The 20,872-nt window shown below is 52.2% G+C and overlaps 1 protein-coding gene across 1 annotated transcript; it reads right to left on the reverse strand.

Annotated features, from left to right (window-relative positions):
- Nucleotides 1-856: 856 nt before the first annotated feature.
- On the reverse strand, nt 857-20,471 carry LOC132390590 (migration and invasion enhancer 1-like). Its single transcript, XM_059963196.1, has 5 exons — nt 20,442-20,471; nt 17,477-17,618; nt 12,455-12,541; nt 3,689-3,765; nt 857-2,244 (listed from the first exon to the last, which is right to left on the reverse strand). Exons 1-5 carry the CDS (start codon nt 20,469-20,471, stop codon nt 2,161-2,163), a joined length of 420 nt encoding a protein of 139 aa, XP_059819179.1. The 3' UTR covers nt 857-2,160.
- Between the last annotated feature and the right edge of the window lie 401 nt (nt 20,472-20,872).

Here is a 20,872-nt window from a genome sequence, read left to right on the forward strand (position 1 = left end):
TGACAGTAGAGGAGGCCATGGACAGACATATCAGAGTGGGAATGGGACGTGGAATTAAAATGTGTGGCCACTGGGAGATCCTGGCGGACCGAGCGTAGGTGTTGAGCGAAACGGTCTCCCAGTCTGCGTCGGGTCTCACCGATATATAAAAGGCCACACCAGGAGCACCGGACGCAGTATACCACACCAGCCGACTCACAGGTGAAGTGTCGCCTCACCTGGAAGGACTGTCTGGGGCCCTGGATGGTGGTGAGGGAGGAAGCGTAAGGGCAGGTGTAGCACTTGTTCCGTTTGCAAGGATAAGTGCCAGGAGGGAGAATGGACCACAGGAGAAAGGGAACGAGAAAGGGCACCGGGTGGGGAGGTGATGGGAAGAGAAAACTGGTATGATAAGTTTGAGAAGATTATGGCTTGTGGGGGAGAAGAAAAACCAACAAGATTGAATTCTGGAGTACACTCAGAATGGCCTGGTTCTACCCCGATTCCTCATGGACGCAAGCGTCCCCCAGGGCAACGAGCCGGGCCTTCTGTAGGGCCTCCCGCTGAAGGGCATTGGCGTTTCCCCACCAGGCTGTCATGCAGCCAGCCAACATGACCTCCACCGCACATCTGCAGGAGTCTGTCAGAAGTTTTAGCTGCCACGTCGAACCGTTGCAAACTCCTGACTAAGCAGAGGGTTCCTTCAGGACTGCATTTTCGCGCAGGCCCCCCCGAAACGCTAACACCGAGGGATTTAAACTTGCTGATCCTCCCCACCGCAGATCCCCGCGGTCCTAAGGGTTGGTTTAAATTTTCAGCGCAAGGACTTCCCTTTTTTGTTTTGGTAATAACTGGGGTGAAACCAGCGACGCAAGGCTTAGAGAGTGCAAATATTTTAATCATATTAGTTGATAGATCACAAACAGATTCAAATCACAATCGTTTGTAAAAAAAAAGACAGAAACCTTCGTTCTGAAGTTAGTGACTTGCTGCCCTGGTTGGAATAGGTTTCTTTTATTTTTCTCTTATTTTAACCACGTCTTTCAGTTAAAATAGTCATTCACAGAAACCGATTCCGTGTACGCAGCGCGCCAAAAACTTCCGATGAAAAGGCGGTTCTTTCAGAAAAGTCCTCAGCGAGAAATCAGGGAGGCAGGCGGAGTACGCACAGGTTCTGCACAGGCTGGACACCGGTCTGTCTTCACCCCCCACCCCACAGGACAATCAATGTGAACCCAGCACAAGACTGGCAAAGGACACAGCAGGGTATCGGTCAGTCGCAGATATGGGCAGAGAAACGGCAGGGATCGGTTTAACCTGGCCAAGTGTGAGGTGTTGCAAGGCAACAGAAGAGGCAAAAGACACTGAACAGAGCAGAGGGATCTTGGGGGTCCCTGAAAGGGGCTACACAGGTCGATAGGGTGGTTCAGAAGGCACATGGCAAGCCTGCCTTTAATAGTCGAGGCAGTGAGTTCAAAAGTCAGGAAGTTTTGTGGCAGCTCTGGTCAGGCCAGTTCAGGTCGCCCCTGCTAAAGGAAGGGTGTTGAGGCTTTGGAGAGGGGAGGGCAGAAGAGGTTTCCCCAGGATGCTGCCTGCTTTAGAGGACATGCACTGCAAGGAGAGGCCAGACAACCTTGCAAACAGGAGGAAGTCTGCAGATGCTGGAAATTCAAACAACGCACACAGAACGCTGGTGGGACACATCGGGCCAGGCAGCATCTGCAGGGAGAAGCACTGTCGACGTTTCGGGCCGAGACGCAGAGGCCGAGGGGAGATCTGATGGAGGTTTATAGGATAGACAAGGAGCACGTTTTCTCCCCCCCCCCCCCCAGAGGGCATGTTTAAAGTGAGAGGGGGTAATTTCAAAGGAGGTGTGAAGGTCAAGTCTACTTGAGTAATTTTAAAAAAAAAACACTGGTGCCTGGCGATAGAGGCAGATACATTAGGGACATGAATGTGAGGAAAATAGAGGGTTATGGACATTATGTAGGCAGAAAGGATTAGTTTAGTTGGACATTTGATCACTGATTTAATTGGCTTGGTACAAAATGGCGGGCAGAGGGACTGTCCCCGTGCTGTGATTTGATTTACCAATTCCACGCCGCCCACTAAGCATGGGTTAAGAGCCGAGGGTAGAGCAGGTTATAAAACCCAGGAGGAGGAGGAGGAAGAGGAAAGAGTTTATAGAATGATGCATGGAGGACGGCTGTTTTCGATCTTTTGGACGTCTGTGCCTTGGCTAGCCTTCTCAATGGCGCTGAGGATCTGGAACAGAGAAATAACCAGCAGACCTTAGCGATCAGGGTTGGTAACGTAGGCAGGCCGCAACCCACAGTGTGGTATTCATCCCCACTCCGTAAAACGCGAGCTTTGAAGCTGGGCCGAGCGGCTCTCGGCGACTTATCTGCGCCCCGACCGCGTGGCGGAACGCTCGCGCGCAATCCGCCAAGATCGGACAACAACTCAACCCGACTATCAGCCGCCCAGAGCTACACGCTCTCCCAGGAGTTTCTGAAAGGAGCACGGAAACACGTAATTATTCGATACACCCGCTCGTTAACGAGTGTCTGACCAGCCAATCCGGCTGCAGCAACTCAGCGCGTAAGAGCGCACAGTCGCGGCCAAGAGGTTCAGGCCAGACACCAGAATGGGGAAGAAACTTGATCTGAGTGACTTTTGACTGTGTGGAATGATTGTTGGTGAAATTGATCTCCTGGGATTTTCCACACACTGTCTGCAGAACTTAAAGGAAATGGTGTGGAAATTATTAAAAAAAACACACCCAGTGAGTGGCAGTTCTGTGGGTGAAAACGCCCTGTTAACGGGAGAGATCGGAGGAGAACGGCCAGACTGGCTGAAGCCAACGGGAAGACGACAGTGACTCAAACGATGACACGTTACAACAGCGGTGTGCAGGGGAGCATCGCTGGACATGCAGTGCGTCGAAGCTCAAAGTGGACGGGCTACAGCGGGTTCCACGCCTGCCCCCCCCCCCCCCCCGCCGTTATTTCCCGACTTCCACCCGTCATGTCTCTGTGTACCACTCCCTCCATGGGAAATCCACAGCCGGGAGGACGGACGAATACCCTGAACGATGTCCAGAAGTCACACTTAAAACACGAGGCCCAGCATCAACCACGGGATGCTGCATCCGAGCTGCCTATGCGATACGCAAGCCGGGGCGGGCAGTGCGATACGGAGAGCGAGCTGATGCCAGTGTAGCGGGCTCCCCCCCTCTCCACGCAGCTGATAAACCCAAAGGAACGGCACAGACTGGTACAGTTTGGCACCAGGAGTTGCCAGTCAGCGTTGAACTCTACGTAGGGACTCCAGCTCCGGATTTTCCCCTCGAGGTTCACTCCCGAAGCTTTCTCCACGCGTGGGTACAACCACAAGGCAGCGGGAAGTTTGATATCAGATTTCCTTCTCCCAGCTGAGCTGCCAACCACGGCTGACGAAGCCACTGATTTTAAGGCACCAGCAAGCCACCTTCGCCCCTTCTCCTGTCGGTAGCTACGACTCTGCCGGGCCTAGTAGCGAAGCCACACGTGAAGGCCGGGAGCTGGACTGGCTAACTGAGGTGAACACGATTGGGAGAGTTTAAATGGCGGCTTATCCCCACTACCCCCCCCCCGCGACGACGGCCTTGAAACACAAACGTATACCGACTCGATCTTCGGATAAAATAACAAACGAACGTCTCACTTACGTCATTTTCGTAAGGAAACCCTTTCGTTTCCAGTTTGGAGAAGACTAGCTGGCCATTGATTTGAATCTCAAAGGTGCCTGAATGAAGGAAGGGAAAGGAGTTAAAGCAGAGAGTAAAACGGCCAATTCCTCAGACAACCAAATCCGACGTCCTGCCGCATCTGGAGTACCGTAAGCAGTTTCCTTACCTCAGAAGGAACATGCCGGCATTGACCAAAAGACCATAAGACATAGGAGCAGAAGTAGGCCATTCGGCCCATCGAGTCTGCTCCGCCATTAAATCACGGGCCGATCCGATTCTTCCAGTCATCCCCACTCCCCTGCCTTCACCCCATACCCTCTGATGCCCTCTGGCTAACCAAGAACCGATCTATCTCTGCCCTAAATACACCCAGAGACTTGGCCTCCACGGCCGCTCGCGGCAGCAAATTCCACAGGTTCACCCCACCCCGGACTAAAGTAATTCCTCCGCGGTTCTAAAGGGACGCCCCTTCAATCCTGAAGACCTGTCCTCTTGCCCCAGAGAACTGGCCTCTTGGAGAGGGTTTGCAGGCGGATCACCAGAATGATCCTAGGAATGAAAGGGTTAACGTGTGAGGAATGTTTGGAGCTCAGAAGAATGAGATGGGAAGGGGGGGGATTTCAATGAAACCTGCTAAATATTGAACAGCCCAGATAGAGTGGATGTGGAGGGGATGTTTCCTATAGTGGGGGAGTCTAGGACCAGAGGACACAGATAGAGTGGATGTGGAGAGGATGTTTCCTGTAGTGGGGGAGTCTAGGACCAGAGGACACAGATAGAGTGGATGTGGAGAGGATGATTCCTGTAGTGGGGGAGTCTAGGACCAGAGGACACAGATAGAGTGGATGTGGAGAGGATGTTTCCTATACGGGGGGAGTCTAGGACCAGAGGACACAGATAGAGTGGATGTGGAGAGGATGTTTCCTATAGTGGGGGAGTCTAGGACCAGAGGACACAGATAGAGTGGATGTGGAGAGGATGATTCCTGTAGTGGGGGAGTCTAGGACCAGAGGACACAGATAGAGTGGATGTGGAGAGGATGTTTCCTGTAGTGGGGGAGTCTAGGACCAGAGGACACAGATAGAGTGGATGTGGAGAGGATGTTTCCTGTAGTGGGGGAGTCTAGGACCAGAGGACACAGATAGAGTGGATGTGGAGAGGATGTTTACTATAGTGCGTGAGTCTAGGACCAGAGGACACAGATAGAGTGGATGTGGAGAGGATGTTTCCTATACGGGGGGAGTCTAGGACCAGAGGACACAGATAGAGTGGATGTGGAGAGGATGTTTCCTATACGGGGGGAGTCTAGGACCAGAGGACACAGATAGAGTGGATGTGGAGAGGATGTTTCCTATAGTGGGGGAGTCTAGGACCAGAGGACACAGATAGAGTGGATGTGGAGAGGATGTTTCCTGTAGTGGGGGAGTCTAGGACCAGAGGACACAGATAGAGTGGATGTGGAGAGGATGTTTCCTGTAGTGGGGGAGTCTAGGACCAGAGGACACAGATAGAGTGGATGTGGAGAGGAAGCTTCCTATAGTGAGGGAGTCTAGGACCAGAGGACACAGATAGAGTGGATGTGGAGAAGATGCTTCCTATAGTGAGGGAGTCTAGGACCAGAGGTACAGATAGAGTGGATGTGGAGAGGATGCTTCCTATAGTGAGGGAGTCTAGGACCAGAGGACACAGATAGAGTGGATGTGGAGAGGATGTTTCCTGCAGTGGGGGAGTCTAGGACCAGAGGACACAGATAGAGTGGATGTGGAGAGGATGTTTCCTGTAGTGGGGGAGTCTAGGACCAGAGGACACAGATAGAGTGGATGTGGAGAGGATGTTTCCTGTAGTGGGGGAGTCTAGGACCAGAGGACACAGATAGAGTGGATGTGGAGAGGATGTTTCCTGTAGTGGGGGAGTCTAGGACCAGAGGACACAGATAGAGTGGATGTGGAGAGGATGCTTCCTATAGTGAGGGAGTCTAGGACCAGAGGACACAGATAGAGTGGATGTGGAGAAGATGCTTCCTATAGTGAGGGAGTCTAGGACCAGAGGTACAGATAGAGTGGATGTGGAGAGGATGCTTCCTATAGTGAGGGAGTCTAGGACCAGAGGACACAGATAGAGTGGATGTGGAGAGGATGTTTCCTGCAGTGGGGGAGTCTAGGACCAGAGGACACAGATAGAGTGGATGTGGAGAGGATGTTTCCTGTAGTGGGGGAGTCTAGGACCAGAGGACACAGATAGAGTGGATGTGGAGAGGATGCTTCCTATAGTGAGGGAGTCTAGGACCAGAGGACACAGATAGAGTGGATGTGGAGAAGATGCTTCCTATAGTGAGGGAGTCTAGGACCAGAGGTACAGATAGAGTGGATGTGGAGAGGATGCTTCCTATAGTGCGGGATTCTAGGACCAGAGAACACCGATAGAGTGGATGTGGAGTGGATGTTTCCTGTTCATTTCTGGTCGCCTCATTATAGGAGATTCACCAGGATGCTGTCTGGATTAGAGAGGGTGCAGAAGAGATTCACCAGGACGCTGCCTAGATTAGAGAGGGTGCAGAGGAGATTCACCAGCACGCTGTCTGGATTAGAGAGGGTGCGGAGGAGATTCACCAGGATGCTGTCTGGATTAGAGAGGGTGCAGAGGAGATTCACCAGGATGTTGCCTGGATTAGAGAGGGTGCAGAGGAGATTCACCAGGATGCTGCCTGGATTAGAGAGGGTGCAGAGGAGATTCACCAGGATGCTGCCTGGATTAGAGAGAGTGCAGAGGAGATTCACCAGGATGTTGCCTGGATTAGAGAGGGTGCAGAGGAGATTCACCAGGATGCTGCCTGGATTAGAGAGGGTGCAGAGGAGATTCACCAGGATGCTGCCTGGATTAGAGAGAGTGCAGAGGAGATTCACCAGGATGCTGCCTGGATTAGAGAGGGTGCAGAGGAGATTCACCAGGATGCTGACTGGATTAGAGAGGGTGCAGAGGAGATTCACCGGGATGCTGCCTAGATTAGAGAGAGTGCAGAGGAGATTCACCAGGACGCTGCCTGGATTAGAGAGGGTGCAGAGGAGATTCACCAGGACGCTGCCTGGATTAGAGAGGGTGCAGAGGAGATTCACCAGGATGCTGCCTGGATTCGAGAGGGTGCAGAGGAGATTCACTAGGATGCTGCCTGGATTAGAGAGGGTGCAGAGGAGATTCACCAGGATGCTGCCTGGATTAGAGAGGGTGCAGAGGAGATTCACCAGGATGCTGCCTGGATTAGAGAGGGTGCAGAGGAGATTCACCAGGATGCTGCCTGGATTAGAGAGGGTGCAGAGGAGATTCACTAGGATGCTGCCTAGATTAGAGAGGGTGCAGAGGAGATTCACCAGCACGCTGTCTGGATTAGAGAGGGTGCGGAGGAGATTCACCAGGATGCTGTCTGGATTAGAGAGGGTGCAGATGAGATTCACCAGGATGTTGCCTGGATTAGAGAGGGTGCAGAGGAGATTCACCAGGATGCTGCCTGGATTAGAGAGGGTGCAGAGGAGATTCACCAGGATGCTGCCTGGATTAGAGAGAGTGCAGAGGAGATTCACCAGGATGTTGCCTGGATTAGAGAGGGTGCAGAGGAGATTCACCAGGATGCTGCCTGGATTAGAGAGGGTGCAGAGGAGATTCACCAGGATGCTGCCTGGATTAGAGAGAGTGCAGAGGAGATTCACCAGGATGCTGCCTGGATTAGAGAGGGTGCAGAGGAGATTCACCAGGATGCTGACTGGATTAGAGAGGGTGCAGAGGAGATTCACCGGGATGCTGCCTAGATTAGAGAGAGTGCAGAGGAGATTCACCAGGACGCTGCCTGGATTAGAGAGGGTGCAGAGGAGATTCACCAGGACGCTGCCTGGATTAGAGAGGGTGCAGAGGAGATTCACCAGGATGCTGCCTGGATTCGAGAGGGTGCAGAGGAGATTCACTAGGATGCTGCCTGGATTAGAGAGGGTGCAGAGGAGATTCACCAGGATGCTGCCTGGATTAGAGAGGGTGCAGAGGAGATTCACCAGGATGCTGCCTGGATTAGAGAGGGTGCAGAGGAGATTCACCAGGATGCTGCCTGGATTAGAGAGGGTGCAGAGGAGATTCACCAGGATGCTGCCTGGATTAGAGAGGGGTGCAGAGGAGATTCACCAGGCTGCTGTCTGGATTAGAGAGGGTGCAGAGGAGATTCACCAGGATGCTGTCTGGATTAGAGAGGGTGCAGAGGAGATTCACCAGGATGCTGCCTGGATTAGAGAGGGTGCAGAGGAGATTCACCAGGATGCTGTCTGGATTAGAGAGGGTGCAGAGGAGATTCACCAGGACGCTGCCTGGATTAGAGAGGGTGCAGAGGAGATTCACCAGGACGCTGCCTGGATTAGAGAGGGTGCAGAGGAGATTCACCAGGATGCTGCCTGGATTAGAGAGGGTGCAGAGGAGATTCACCAGGATGCTGTCTGGATTAGAGAGGGTGCAGAGGAGATCCAGCAGGATGCTGCTTGGATTAGAGAACATGTCTTATGAGGAGAGGTTGAGCAAGCGAGGGAGCGAGGGAGCGAAGGTAGCCATCATTGAAGAGACTCTCGGATGACAGGAAAACGGAGGGTTGTGTGGAAGGGGAGGCTCAGGTGGATCTTGGGAGTAGGTTAAAAGGTTGGCACAACGTCCCAGGCCAAAGGGGCCTGAACTGTGCTGTAGTGTCAGAATGGTGCATTGTCTTCAGTCCTGAAGAAGGGTCTCGTCTTGAGACCATGAGGTCTCAAGAGACCATGGGACAGGAGCAGAGTCATGCCATTCGGCCCATCGAGTCCGCTCATGGCTGATCATTCCCGAGCCCCATTCTCCTGCTTTGTCCCCGTAACCTTTCACGCCCAGACGAATCAAGAACCAATCAAACTCTGCGTTTATTACGCCCAGTGACCTGGCCTCCGCACAGCACCAACAAGCGAGCGCAGGATTCCTGCCCTGATGTACAAGATCACCACAAGAGGGTCCAAAGGGTTCAAGAACTCTGCTCCTCAACACACACACACACCAGTTGCCTGAAATGAAGCAGTAACTATCGGAACAATTTTAAGCAATGACCGGACTATCGGACTATACTGACAAGAAGAGCCCATTTGTCACCTTGAGAGTCAATGATCGAACAGTCGATTTATCAACGTCACACCGGCTGAGAATGTCGAATGGATTTGAGCATTTTAAACAGGGTTCAGCATGTAATGCTTTGCCTCAAGTTAAAGCAGAGAAGACTTCCTTCATAAAAAAGAATTGTATTTACAATTTCAAATCTGAATGTCAGAAATAAGTTAGTCAGACTGCCACTGATTGTGTGATCTGGAAACCTAAATTCTTACCAGAGACACTTCTTCTAAAGCTGTTGTTATAAAGATTTGCTTTCAAGGGATGAAAGGAGTATACTAAAGTTTCTTTGGGTAGCAACGGGACATAGCGTGCAAAGCCCTCCCTACCGTTCAGCACATCTTCATGAAGTGCTGTCGCAGGAAATCTGTCATCAGGGACACCCGCGACCCAGGACAGGCTCTCTTCTCACTGCTGCCATCAGGAAGGAGGTACAGGAGCCTCAGGACCCACACCACCAGGTTGAGGAACAGTTATTACCCCTCAACCATCAGGAAGGAGGAACAGGAGCCTCAGGACCCACACCACCAGGTTCAGGAACAGTTATTACCCCCTCAACCGTCAGTAAGGAGGTACAGGAGCCTCAGGTACCACACCACCAGGATCAGGAACAGTTATTACCCCCTCAACCATCAGGAAGGAGGTACAGGAGCCTCAGGTCCCACACCACCAGGTTCAGGAACAGTTATTACCCCTCAACCATCAGGAAGGAGGTACAGGAGCCTCATGATCCACACCACCAGGTTCAGGAACAGTTATTACCCCCTCAACCATCAGGAAGGAGGTACAGGAGCCTCAGGACCCACACCACCAGGTTCAAGAACTGTTGTTACCCCTCAACCATCAGGAAGGAGGTACAGGAGCCTCATGATCCACACCACCAGGTTCAGGAACAGTTATTACCCCCTCAACCATCAGGAAGGAGGTACAGGAGCCTCAGGTCCCACACCACCAGGTTCAGGGACAGTTATCACCCCGCAACCATCAGGAAGGAGGTACAGGAGCCTCAGGTCCCACACCACCAGGTTCAGGAAGTTATTACCCCTCAACCATCAGGAAGGAGGTACAGGAGCCTCAGGTCCCACACCACCAGGTTCAGGAACAGTTATTACCCCTCAACCATCAGGAAGGAGGTACAGGAGCCTCATGATCCACACCACCAGGTTCAGGAACAGTTATTACCCCTCAACCATCAGGAAGGAGGTACAGGAGCCTCAGGACCCACACCACCAGGTTCAGGGACAGTTATTACCACTCAACCATCAGGAAGGAGGTACAGGAGCCTCAGGACCCACACCACCAGGTTCAGGAACAGTTATTACCCCTCAACCAACAGGCTGTTGAACTGGCATAGACAAATTTACTCACCTCTACAGTGAACCGATCCCACACTTGGACACACTTTCAAGAACGCGACAACTTATGCTCCTGCTATTAATGGTTTATTTTTTTTCGCTAAATTCATATTTGCATAACTTATTGCCTTTTGCACACCGACAGCTTCTCCGCCTTGGTGTGTGTGTTTCCCGCCCCCCCCCCCCCCCCCTTGGCGAGTGGATTTTCATTGAATCTATTCTGTTTCTTTGCGTTTACTGTGAATGCCTGCATGAAAATATATCCCAGGGTGAATCTCTGGTGACATATTCGAGATTGAGGATTGTTTACATAGAAACATAGAAATCTACAGCACAATGCAGGCCCTTCGGCCCGCAATTCACTGCCAACCATGTAACCTGCTCCAGAAACCGCCTAGAATTTCCATTCCACGCAGCCCTCTGGTTTTCTGATACCCATCGAAGAGTCTCTGAAAAGACTCTGCTTATCGCAAATGTTTACTGTCATATCCAGCACACAAGTGCAAAGGGAACAAAATAATCGTTACTCCAGATCCGATGCAGCACAAAAATAACAATAAGATCAGAAAAATAATAATTTTAAGAAACACAATAAATATAGATACATAAGACATGTTCTATATGCAGATTGATCGTGTGTCCGTACAGTGACGCTGGGCACAGGAGTGTCTGTACACAAGGTGACTCTGACAGGAAATGAGAAAGTGGTGGATGTTGGTGGTGTGGAGGGGTGGGTCAGTGGGTGATTGGGTGTGTGGAGGGGTGAGTCAGTGGGTGATTGGGTGTGTGGAGGGGTGGGTCAGTGGGTGATTGGGGGTGTGGAGGGGTGGGTCAGTGGGTGATTGGGTGTGTGGAGGGGTGGGTCAGTGGGTGATTGGGGGTGTGGAGGGGTGGGTCAGTGGGTGATTGGGGGTGTGGAGGGGTGGGTCAGTGGGTGATTGGGGGTGTGGAGGGGAGGGTCAGTGGGTGATTGGGGGTGTGGAGGGGTGGGTCAGTGGGTGATTGGGTGTGTGGAGGGGTGGGTCAGTGGGTGATTGGGTGTGTGGAGGGGTGGGTCAGTGGGTGATTGGGGGTGTGGAGGGGGGGTCAGTGGGTGGTTGGGGGTGTGGAGGGGTGGGTCAGTGAGTGATTGGGGTGTGTGGAGTGGTGGGTCAGTGGGTGGTTGGGGGTGTGTGGAGTGTGGGTCAGTGGGTGATTGTGGGTGTGGAGTAGTGGGTCAGTGGGTGATTGGGGGTGTGGAGGGGGGGTCAGTGGGTGGTTGGGGGTGTGGAGGGGTGGGTCAGTGGGTGGTTGGGGGTGTGGAGTGGTGGGTCAGTGGGTGGTTGGGGGTGTGTGGAGGGGTGGGTCAGTGGGTGACTGGGGGTGTGGAGGGGGGGTCAGTGGGTGGTTGGGGGTGTGGAGGGGGGGTCAGTGGGTGGTTGGGGGTGTGGAGGGGTGGGTCAGTGGGTGATTGGGGGTGTGGAGGGGTGGGTCAGTGAGTGGGGTGTGTGGAGGTGTGGGTCAGTGGGTGGTTGGGGTTGTGTGGAGGGGTGGGTCAGTGGGTGGTTGGGGGTGTGGAGGGGTGGGTCAGTGGGTGGTTGGGGGTGTGGAGGGGTGGGTCAGTGGGTGACTGGGGGTGTGGAGGGTGGGTCAGTGGGTGGTTGGGGGTGTGGAGGGGTGGGTCAGTGGGTGGTTGGGGGTGTGGAGGGGTGGGTCAGTGGGTGGTTGGAGGTGTGAAGGGGTGGGTCAGTGGGTGGTTGGGGGTGTGGAGGGGTGGGTCAGTGGGTGGTTGGAGGTGTGTGGAGGGGTGGGTCAGTGGGTGATTGTGGGTGTGGAGGGGGGGGTCAGTGGGTGGTTGGGGGTGTGGAGGGGGGGTCAGTGGGTGGTTGGGGGTGTGGAGGGGTGGGTCAGTGGGTGATTGGGGGTGTGGAGGGGGGGTCAGTGGGTGGTTGGGGGTGTGGAGGGGTGGGTCAGTGGGTGATTGGGGGTGTGGAGGGGTGGGTCAGTGGGTGATTGGGGGTGTGGAGGGGTGGGTCAGTGGGTGATTGGGGGTGTGGAGGGGTGGGTCAGTGGGTGATTGGGGGTGTGGAGGGGTGGGTCAGTGGGTGGTACACAATTACAGGTACTGTGTAAAGAAACTTGCAATGTGGAGGGAAATTTCAGATTCACCCCTCAGTACCCAAGGTCAACGACAAAGAAAGGTGGAATTTGCTCCAGCCCCTCGGCTGTACCGTACTGAACAAATTCCCATGATTACCTTTCCTCCCAACATCTCCAGAAACATCCGCATCAGGAAACAACTTCAAGATGTTGTCTGCGAGATCCTGATAGCGGGCCTCGTAACCTCAGGCGGCACTGCAGGGAATACAGAGTCAGTTAACAGCGCACTGAGGGACTGCGGTACAGGTAGAAACCACCCCCCCCCCCCCACCAGACACAAACAATTCTGTCATAAACTCACCTTATTATTTGTGATACTACTAATTTACGTGCTGTGTGTGAGTCATATGTACAGTGTTGTGCACCTTGGTCCGGAGGAACGTTGTTTTGTTTGTCGGTATACTTTATGTGTTGTGTGTGATCCCATGATCCTTTCCCTTCTCCAGCTCTGTGTCCCTTTTGCCAATCACCTTTCCAGCTCTTAGTTTCATCCCTCCCCGTCCGGTCTTCTCTGATCATTTCGGATCCCCCCGCCCACTTTCAAGTCTTCTAATATCTCTTCTTTCAGTCAGTCTCGGCCTGAAACATGGACAGTATTTCTCCCTATAGACGCTGCCTAGCCTGTGGTGTTCCACCAGCATTCTGTGTGTGTTTAGTTATCTCTCTAGTGGTTACATTTCAAATCAGGAAAACGCCAGAAGCTTGTCTGGAACTGCATTATTTAAATAATGGCTTCCTGGTCGGCTGATTCTGATCGTCAAATTTGAATGGAAGGAGGTACAGGAGCCTCAGGGCCCACACCACCAGGTTCAGAAACAGTTATTACCACTCAACCATCAGGGAGGAGGTACAGGAGCCTCAGGGCCCACACCACCAGGTTCAGGAACAGTTATTACCCCTCAACCATCAGGAAGGAGGTACAGGAGCCTCAGGACACACACCACCAGATTCAGGAACAGTTATTACCCCTCAACCATCAGGGAGGAGGTACAGGAGCCTCAGGACCCACACCACCAGGTTCAGAGACAGTTATTACCACTCAACCATCAGGAAGGAGGTACAGGAGCCTCAGGACCCACACCACCAGGTTCAGGAAGTTATTACCCCTCAACCATCAGGAAGGAGGTACAGGAGCCTCAGGACCCACACCACTAGGTTCAGGGGCAGTTATTACCCTTCAACCATCAGGAAGGAGGTACAGGAGCCTCAGGACCCACACCACCAGGTTCAGGAACAGCTATTACCCCTGAACCATCAGGAAGGAGGTACAGGAGCCTCAGGACCCACACCACCAGGTTCAGGGACAGTTATTACCCCTCAACCATCAGGAAGGAGGTATAGGAGCCTCAGGTCCCACACCACCAGGTTCAGGAACAGCTATTACCCCTCAACCATCAGGAAGGAGGTACAGGAGCCTCAGGACCCACTCCACCAGGATCAGGGGCAGTTATTACCCCTCAACCATCAGGAAGGAGGTATAGGAGCCTCAGGTCCCACACCACCAGGTTCAGGAACAGCTATTACCCCTCAACCATCAGGAAGGAGGTACAGGAGCCTCAGGACCCACTCCACCAGGATCAGGGGCAGTTATTACCCCTCAACCATCAGGAAGGAGGTATAGGAGCCTCAGGTCCCACACCACCAGGTTCAGGAACAGTTATTACCCCTCAACCATCAGGAAGGAGGTACAGGAGCCTCAGGACCCACACCACTAGGTTCAGGGGCTGTTATTACCCCTCAACCATCAGGAAGGAGGTACAGGAGCCTCAGGACCCACACCTCCAGGTTCAGGAACAGTTATTACCCCTCAACCATCAGGAAGGAGGTACAGGAGACTCAGGACCCACACCTCCAGGTTCAGGAACAGTTATTACCCCTCAACCATCAGGAAGGAGGTACAGGAGCCTCAGGACCCACACCACCAGGTTCAGGAACAGTTATTACTCCTCAACCATCAGGAAGGAGGTACAGGAGCCTCAGGACCCACAGCACCAGGTTCAGGAACAGTTATTACTCCTCAACCATCAGGAAGGAGGTACAGGAGCCTCAGGACCCACATCAACATGTTCAGGGACAGTTATTACTCCTCAACCATCAGGAAGGAGGTACAGGTGCCTCAGGACCCACACCACCAGGTTCAGGAACAGTTATCACCCCTCAACCATCAGGCTGTTGAACCGAAGGGGATAACTTTATTCAACTTCACTTGCCCCACGACTGAACTTTTCCCACAACCCAAGGACTCCCTTTCAAGGACTCTTCATCTCACGCTCTCGATATTTATCACTTATTACAACTGTTATTTATTTTTTCTTGCCTTTGCGCAGTTTCTCGTCTTTTGCACGCCGCACACTCGCCCGCCTTTGTCACGTGCAGCTCATCAAGTAGTTCTACCGTCTCTTCCTGTTGACCGCGAACACCCACAGGAAAATTGCACCACAGGGTCGGGACACTTCGAGAATGCACGTATGTTTGCACTTTGAGAGAATTACTCCATCGCTGGGGGAAACTGATATTGCCTCAGCTTGGGCCAGTTGCGAAAGGTCCCCTGCCGCGGACAGAGGCTCTGATCTCAAAGCAGCGAGAGAGAGTGCTGCCATGTCTCAGGAAGCAGCCTCCCCCCCCTCCATAGTTCCTCACTCCTGGCAGAGGAAAGATCTTACACCTCGAGAGAATGGTAGCCCAAGATGGAGGACTCTGATGAGCCACTGTCGGCGGACAATGTCCCAGTATTGTGCGCTGGGGCGGAAGGAGGAAACAGCCTTGTTGCTAACCTGTGTTTCCACTCCCCTGTATTTTGCATTCCTTAAAAATTTGTTTCTGTTTGTCATACTTCAATGCACTGACAAGATGAAATAATCTGTTTGAACTGTATGGAAAACAGCTCTGCCCTCGGGCCAACTCGGTACCAAATTGACAGACACCAGAATAACACTGTGAAATTTTCACAGCTGCTTTCGATGTTGTTGTGCCCTATCCATCAATTCCCTGGGTAACCGAGTGAGGTGGGGATTCTCCCCCGGGGGCACCACTGCACTGTAAACAACCTTCAGAAGCTTTAGAGAGGGTGCCGAGGAGATTCACCAGGATGCTGCCAGGATTAGAGAGGGTGCAGGGGAGATTCACCAGGATGCTGCCTGGATTAGAGAGGGTGCCGAGGAGATTCACCAGGATGCTGCCAGGATTAGAGAGGGTGCAGGGGAGATTCACCAGGACGCTGTCTGGATTAGAGAGGGTGCAGAGGTGATTCACCAGGATGCTGCCTGGATTAGAGAGGGTGCAGAGGTGATTCACCAGGATGCTGCCTGGATTAGAGAGGGTGCAGAGGTGATTCACCAGGATGCTGCCTGGATTAGAGAGGGTGCAGAGGAGATTCACCAGGATGCTGTCTAGATTAGAGAGGGTGTAGAGGAGATTCACCAGGATGCTGCCGGGATTAGAGAGGGTGCAGAGGAGATTCATCAGGATGCTGTCCAGATTAGAGAGGGTGTAGAGGAGATTCACCAGGACACAGCCTGGATTAGAGACGGTGCAGAGGAGATTCACCAGGACGCAGCCTGGATTAGAGAGGGTGCAGAGGTGATTCACCAGGACGCTGCCTGGATTTGAGAGGGTGTAGAGGAGATTCACCAGGATGCTGCCGGGATTAGAGAGGGTGCAGAGGAGATTCACCAGGACGCTGCCCGGATTAGAGAGGGTGCAGAGGAGATTCACCAGGACGCTGCCCGGATTAGAGAGGGTGCCTTATGAGGAGAGGCTGAGCGAGCTGGGGGTTTTCTCTTTGGAGTGAAGGAAGATAAGAGGCAACTTGATAGGATAGAGGTGTACATGATAAGAAGCACAGATCGACTAGACAGTCAGAGGCTTTCTCCCCCAGAGTGGAAATGGCCAATATGAGGGGCTATTATTTTAACATTTTTGTCTGAACATATGGGGGGGGGGGGGGGGGTTGTCAGAGCCAGCTTTTCCTTTTACACAGAGAGCGGTGTGGTTGTTAAACGCCCTGGCTGGGGTGACGGTAGAGGCAGATACATTAGGGGCATTTAAGGGACCCTCAGATAGGCATGCGGATGATAGAAAAACGCAGGGTTAGATTGATCTTCTGCTGGAAGGTTGTACGGCCCGGGTTTTTTTTAAAAAGCCCTTGACGAGGAGACAGCCGGAGAAAGGTAAATTAGCCAGCAGAACGTTTAACCAATAATAATCACATTCGAAAGGCGGTTGTCAGCCTGAATCTTAGAGAGAACAGTGGCACTAACTTTATCGTGATGACGACAAACAATGTCAAAAGGCTTGCAAAACAACCCCTGGGTATTTTTAATGTGACTAATAATGGGTGTGTCCTGAACATTGCAGATGGTATCCACTCGTTCCCACCCCCCTTGTGTGTTTTATTAGTAGCAGCTCTTTCAACCTCCCCCCAATCACCCTGAAATACCCCTCCGCAATCTTCACCCAGTTCCCTTTTGCATATTATTAAGAAATCCACTTCTGGCACCCGGTCAGAGAGCACTCCAGCGCACTGCAGGCCCCCTGCCCCAGAATGTTACAAAAAAAATACCCTGCCACTTTGGTAAAGGGCAAAGGTGGCTGATTTGTATGCCTTTCGACAGAAGTGATATCGCACTGTTTAACCCTTTAACTGACTTCACGATCAATCTAACCCTTCCCTCATTTTTCTATCATCCGTCTGCCCATCTAACTCTCTTAAATGTCCCTAACCTATCTGCCTCCACCACCACTCCTGGCAGGACGCTCCAGGCACTCCTACCCTCTGACATCCCACTCGACACACACACAGTGCTGGAGGGTCTCAGCAGGTCAGGCCGAGAGCGAGCGGAAAAGGGTAAACAGTCGGCCCTTCATCAGGACCGGAAAGAGAGTCGAGAAACCGGGGTGGGCGGAGGGGAGGAAGAAATACCAGGTGGTAGGTGAGACCCGGGGGGCGGGGGGGGGGGGGAGAGAGCAGGGTGAAGTAAAGAGCTGGGAAGTCGATTGGTGAAAGAGATGACGGGCCGGAGGAAGGGGAAGCCTAACAGGAGAGGACAGGAGGCCACGGGCGAAAGGGAAGGGGGAGGAGATAAGGTGGAATCAATCTGGGAGGCCATTGGGAAATCACGCTCTTCCTGGTGCTCGACGAAGCGGTCTCCGAATCTCCGTCGGGTCTCACCGATGTACGGGAGCTCTGGATACAGTAGGTAACCACAGGCGAAGTGTCGCCTCACTGTTTGGGTGGCGAGGGAGGTGATGTCGCCCTCGTTCTGCTCGCAAGGAAAAGCGCCAGGAGGGAGATCGGTGGGGAGGGACGAGTGGACAAGGGAGTCGCGTAGGGAGCGATCCCTGCGCAAAGCAGAAAGCAGGGGGTGAGGGGAAGTGGTGCCTGGTGGTGGGATCCCGTTGGGAGATGGCAGAAGTCACGGAGAATTTGGATTTCCAGCATCTGCAGATTCCCTCAGGTTACTGACATTCCCCACCCACCCCCCCCATACTTCCCCCAATCACCTTAAAATTCTGCCTCCTTCGGAACAGCCATTTCCAACCCCCGAGAAAAAAAGTCACTAGCTTTCTCGTTTAAGATACCCTAGATGCCCCAAACCACCCCATATACCCCTGATGACCTCTTGAAATCAGTATTTATCACTCTGCCAAAAACTCCTGGAACTATTGACTGCGAAAACTGAAGAATCAGTCTCATGAGTCACAAAACAGAGACTTCGTTGAGAATTGCCCCGAGTCGAATTAAAAACAAGTTAAGGCCAGAAACTTCTACACTGCAATATGGGTTTACTGAGGACAGAGGAACTAGGAATGCAACTTTCATACTGCGAATGCTTTCAGAAAGGGCAATTGAATATCAAAATGATGTCTTTTTCGTGTTTCATTGATTTCACTAAAGCATTCAACAAAGTGCAACATGAAAAATCATTTCAAATTCTCGCTAAGCTCAACGTTGATGGAAGGGACCAACAACTGCTTCAATATTTATATTGGAACCAAATGGCGGTGGCAAAAATTGATGAAAATATAGGCAGCTGGACTAAAATTCAAAGAGGAGTTAGACAGGGATGCATTGCCTCACCGGAATTATTTAATATCCATAGTGAAATGATACTCAGAGAAATAGAAGACCCAGATGGGGTAAAAATTGGAGGTGTTAACATCAACAATATAAGATACGCAGGCGATACCACCCTGATGGCAAGTGCTGCAGAAGACCTACAGATCCTCCTCGACAAAGTAGTACAAACAGGTGCAGGTTTTGGTCTAACCATCAACTGTAAGAAAAACAAATGTATGGTGATACTCCCAACTGCACGTCCGGTAACCAAGAGATTGAACAAAAGACCAGCCTTAATTGCCTTGGTAGCTTTGTATCACAAGGTGCTAGAAGTAAAGCAGAAATAAAAAGGAGAATTGCCAACGCCAAAACCAACTTCCAAGAACAGGAAACCCATTTTAACCAACAGACAGATTTCCATGACAACAAGGCTTAGGCCTGGTCAATCTTGCCGTATGCTTCCGAAACACGGACTATAACACCAGAACTCCAAAGAAACTCAGAAGCGACAGAAACTTGGTTTCTTCGAAGAATGCTGGAAGTATCATATAGAGATAGGGTAACTAATGAGACGGTACTCCAACCTGCCCGTAAAAAAAGATCTTTAACAAGAACATTAAATGAGAGGAAACTTAATTTCCTGGGCAACGTCTGGTCACCGAATTATAGGGAAGATGTTAACAAAATAGAGAGTGTCCAGAGGAGATTTACTAGAATGTTACCCGGGTTTCAGCACCTAAGTTACAGGGAAAGGTTGAACAAGTTCGGTCTTTATTCTCTGGAGCGTAGAAGGTTAAGGGGGACTTGATAGAGGTATTTAAAATTATGAGGGGGATAGAGTTGACGTGGATAGGCTTTTTCCATTGAGAGTAGGGGAGGTTCAAACAAGAGGGCATGAGTTGAGAGTTAAGGGGCAAAAGTTCCCTCCCCCCCACCTTCTTTATGGGGCCCCTGCCCCCCTCCTTCTTCAGTCCTGACAAAGGGTCTCGGCCCGAAACGTTGACTGCTCGTTTCAATGGACCTGCTGAGCTCATCCAGCTTGTTTGTACGTGTTGAAAAGTTTAGGGGCGACATGAGGGGGAACTTTTTCTTTAAACTCACGAGTGGTAGCTGTGTGGAAGGAGCTTCCAGTAGAAGTGGTAGAGGCAGATTCGATACGGACAGGAGGGTTATGGGCTGAGTGCAGGTCGGTGGGACTAGGTGAGAGTGAGCGTCCGGCACGGACTAGAAGGGGCCGAGGTGGCCTGTTTCCGTGCTGTGATTGTTATGTGGTCATCAGAAAGGGAGAAATATCATGCCTTACAAGGCCACATGCCTGGGAAAAGCGGAAGAGGAAGGCAAAGAAGAAAATATAGGGACACAGTGAGAACTAACAGATCTAAGGGTGCAAGATATCTTTGACGCTGCGAGGGATCGCTCAATGTGGACAGCCATAATCGCCCAAGCACGCAACGCGCAAGGCACATGAAGAATTGCCCCAAGTGTTTCTGCCTCTGCACCCAAGCAGAACAATGTACTCCACACACCCTAAGTCAGTTCTTACTCATATGAAAATAACTTTCTCCGAATCCACCGCAGGATCAGATACTCGATTGAGTGACAAATCAGAAACAAGAAGCGGGCCTGGAGATATTTAAATCCTAGGGGAGCGGTGCAGTCAATTGACCTTGCAAGATGATGGCCTGCATTGAAAACCACACTGCAACAGAACAGGTTTTGCATTTCAGAGAGGGATGAGCTGCAACTGACAAGGGAAGCGCTTTGAGTTTACCTCACCTGCGCGAGCTCGATTCTCAGTGACACTTATCAAGTGTACATCAAAACCAGGTGAAAGGCGTTATTTAGATGAAGAACCGACACTGTGCTGGGAGGGGTGGGGGAGTCTGCCAGCGCCTTCCGACTCCAGAGTGCCGCAGCAGAGTCGTCGTCACTGGCGCATCGGCCGCCATTTTTTATTCTTGCCATTCTCCTGCGACATTTGACTGCGCGCGGTTTCTCTTTTTTTAAATCCGAGACTGGGTCGTACCGGCTTGCCGCAGCCACGGACAGGAAGCATGCGAGGAGCCGGGACCGCTGGGGGGGTGGAGGTCCCACCGCAGAGCAAGGTCGTACAGGTCGGGGGGGGGGGGGGGGAAGGGGGTTAACTGACGATTGTAAATCCTCCTGCCGTCAGTCGGGTTGGAAGGGCCAGTCTGGCGCCGGGACTCCGAACACCCAAGGGTGCTGCCGCGTGGTCCGGACGCCAGCGATGCTCAGCAAAACAACGCCAGGAGCAAAGCAGGACGACGACAATCGAGCCAAACACGCGCACAAAGTGCTGGAGGAACTGAGCAGATCGGGGCACGTTTCCGGATCGAGACCCTGCTGCTTCCGAGCCCAGGAACACTCAATACTCCTCGACAATCGGGCTGTCAGTTGCCCCATCATTGAAATTTACCCACAACCAATGGAGTCGCT

This window comes from Hypanus sabinus, unplaced genomic scaffold (assembly GCF_030144855.1).
Source record: "Hypanus sabinus isolate sHypSab1 unplaced genomic scaffold, sHypSab1.hap1 scaffold_975, whole genome shotgun sequence".
Lineage (NCBI taxonomy): Eukaryota > Metazoa > Chordata > Chondrichthyes > Myliobatiformes > Dasyatidae > Hypanus > Hypanus sabinus.

What these genes read in the sequence shown, in the direction of transcription:
- LOC132390590 (XM_059963196.1), bottom strand. Translation starts at nt 20,471, where the DNA reads ATGCTTCCTGTCCGTGGCTGCGGCAAGCCG. An exon ending in CGTCGAGCACCAGGAAGAGC is followed by an intron (nt 12,542 to 17,476) that starts GTGATTTCCCAA and finishes GTGCCGCCTGAG; the next exon opens with GTTACGAGGCCCGCTATCAG. An exon ending in GGTTTCCTTACGAAAATGAC is followed by an intron (nt 2,245 to 3,688) that starts GTAAGTGAGACG and finishes TCTCTGTTCCAG; the next exon opens with ATCCTCAGCGCCATTGAGAA.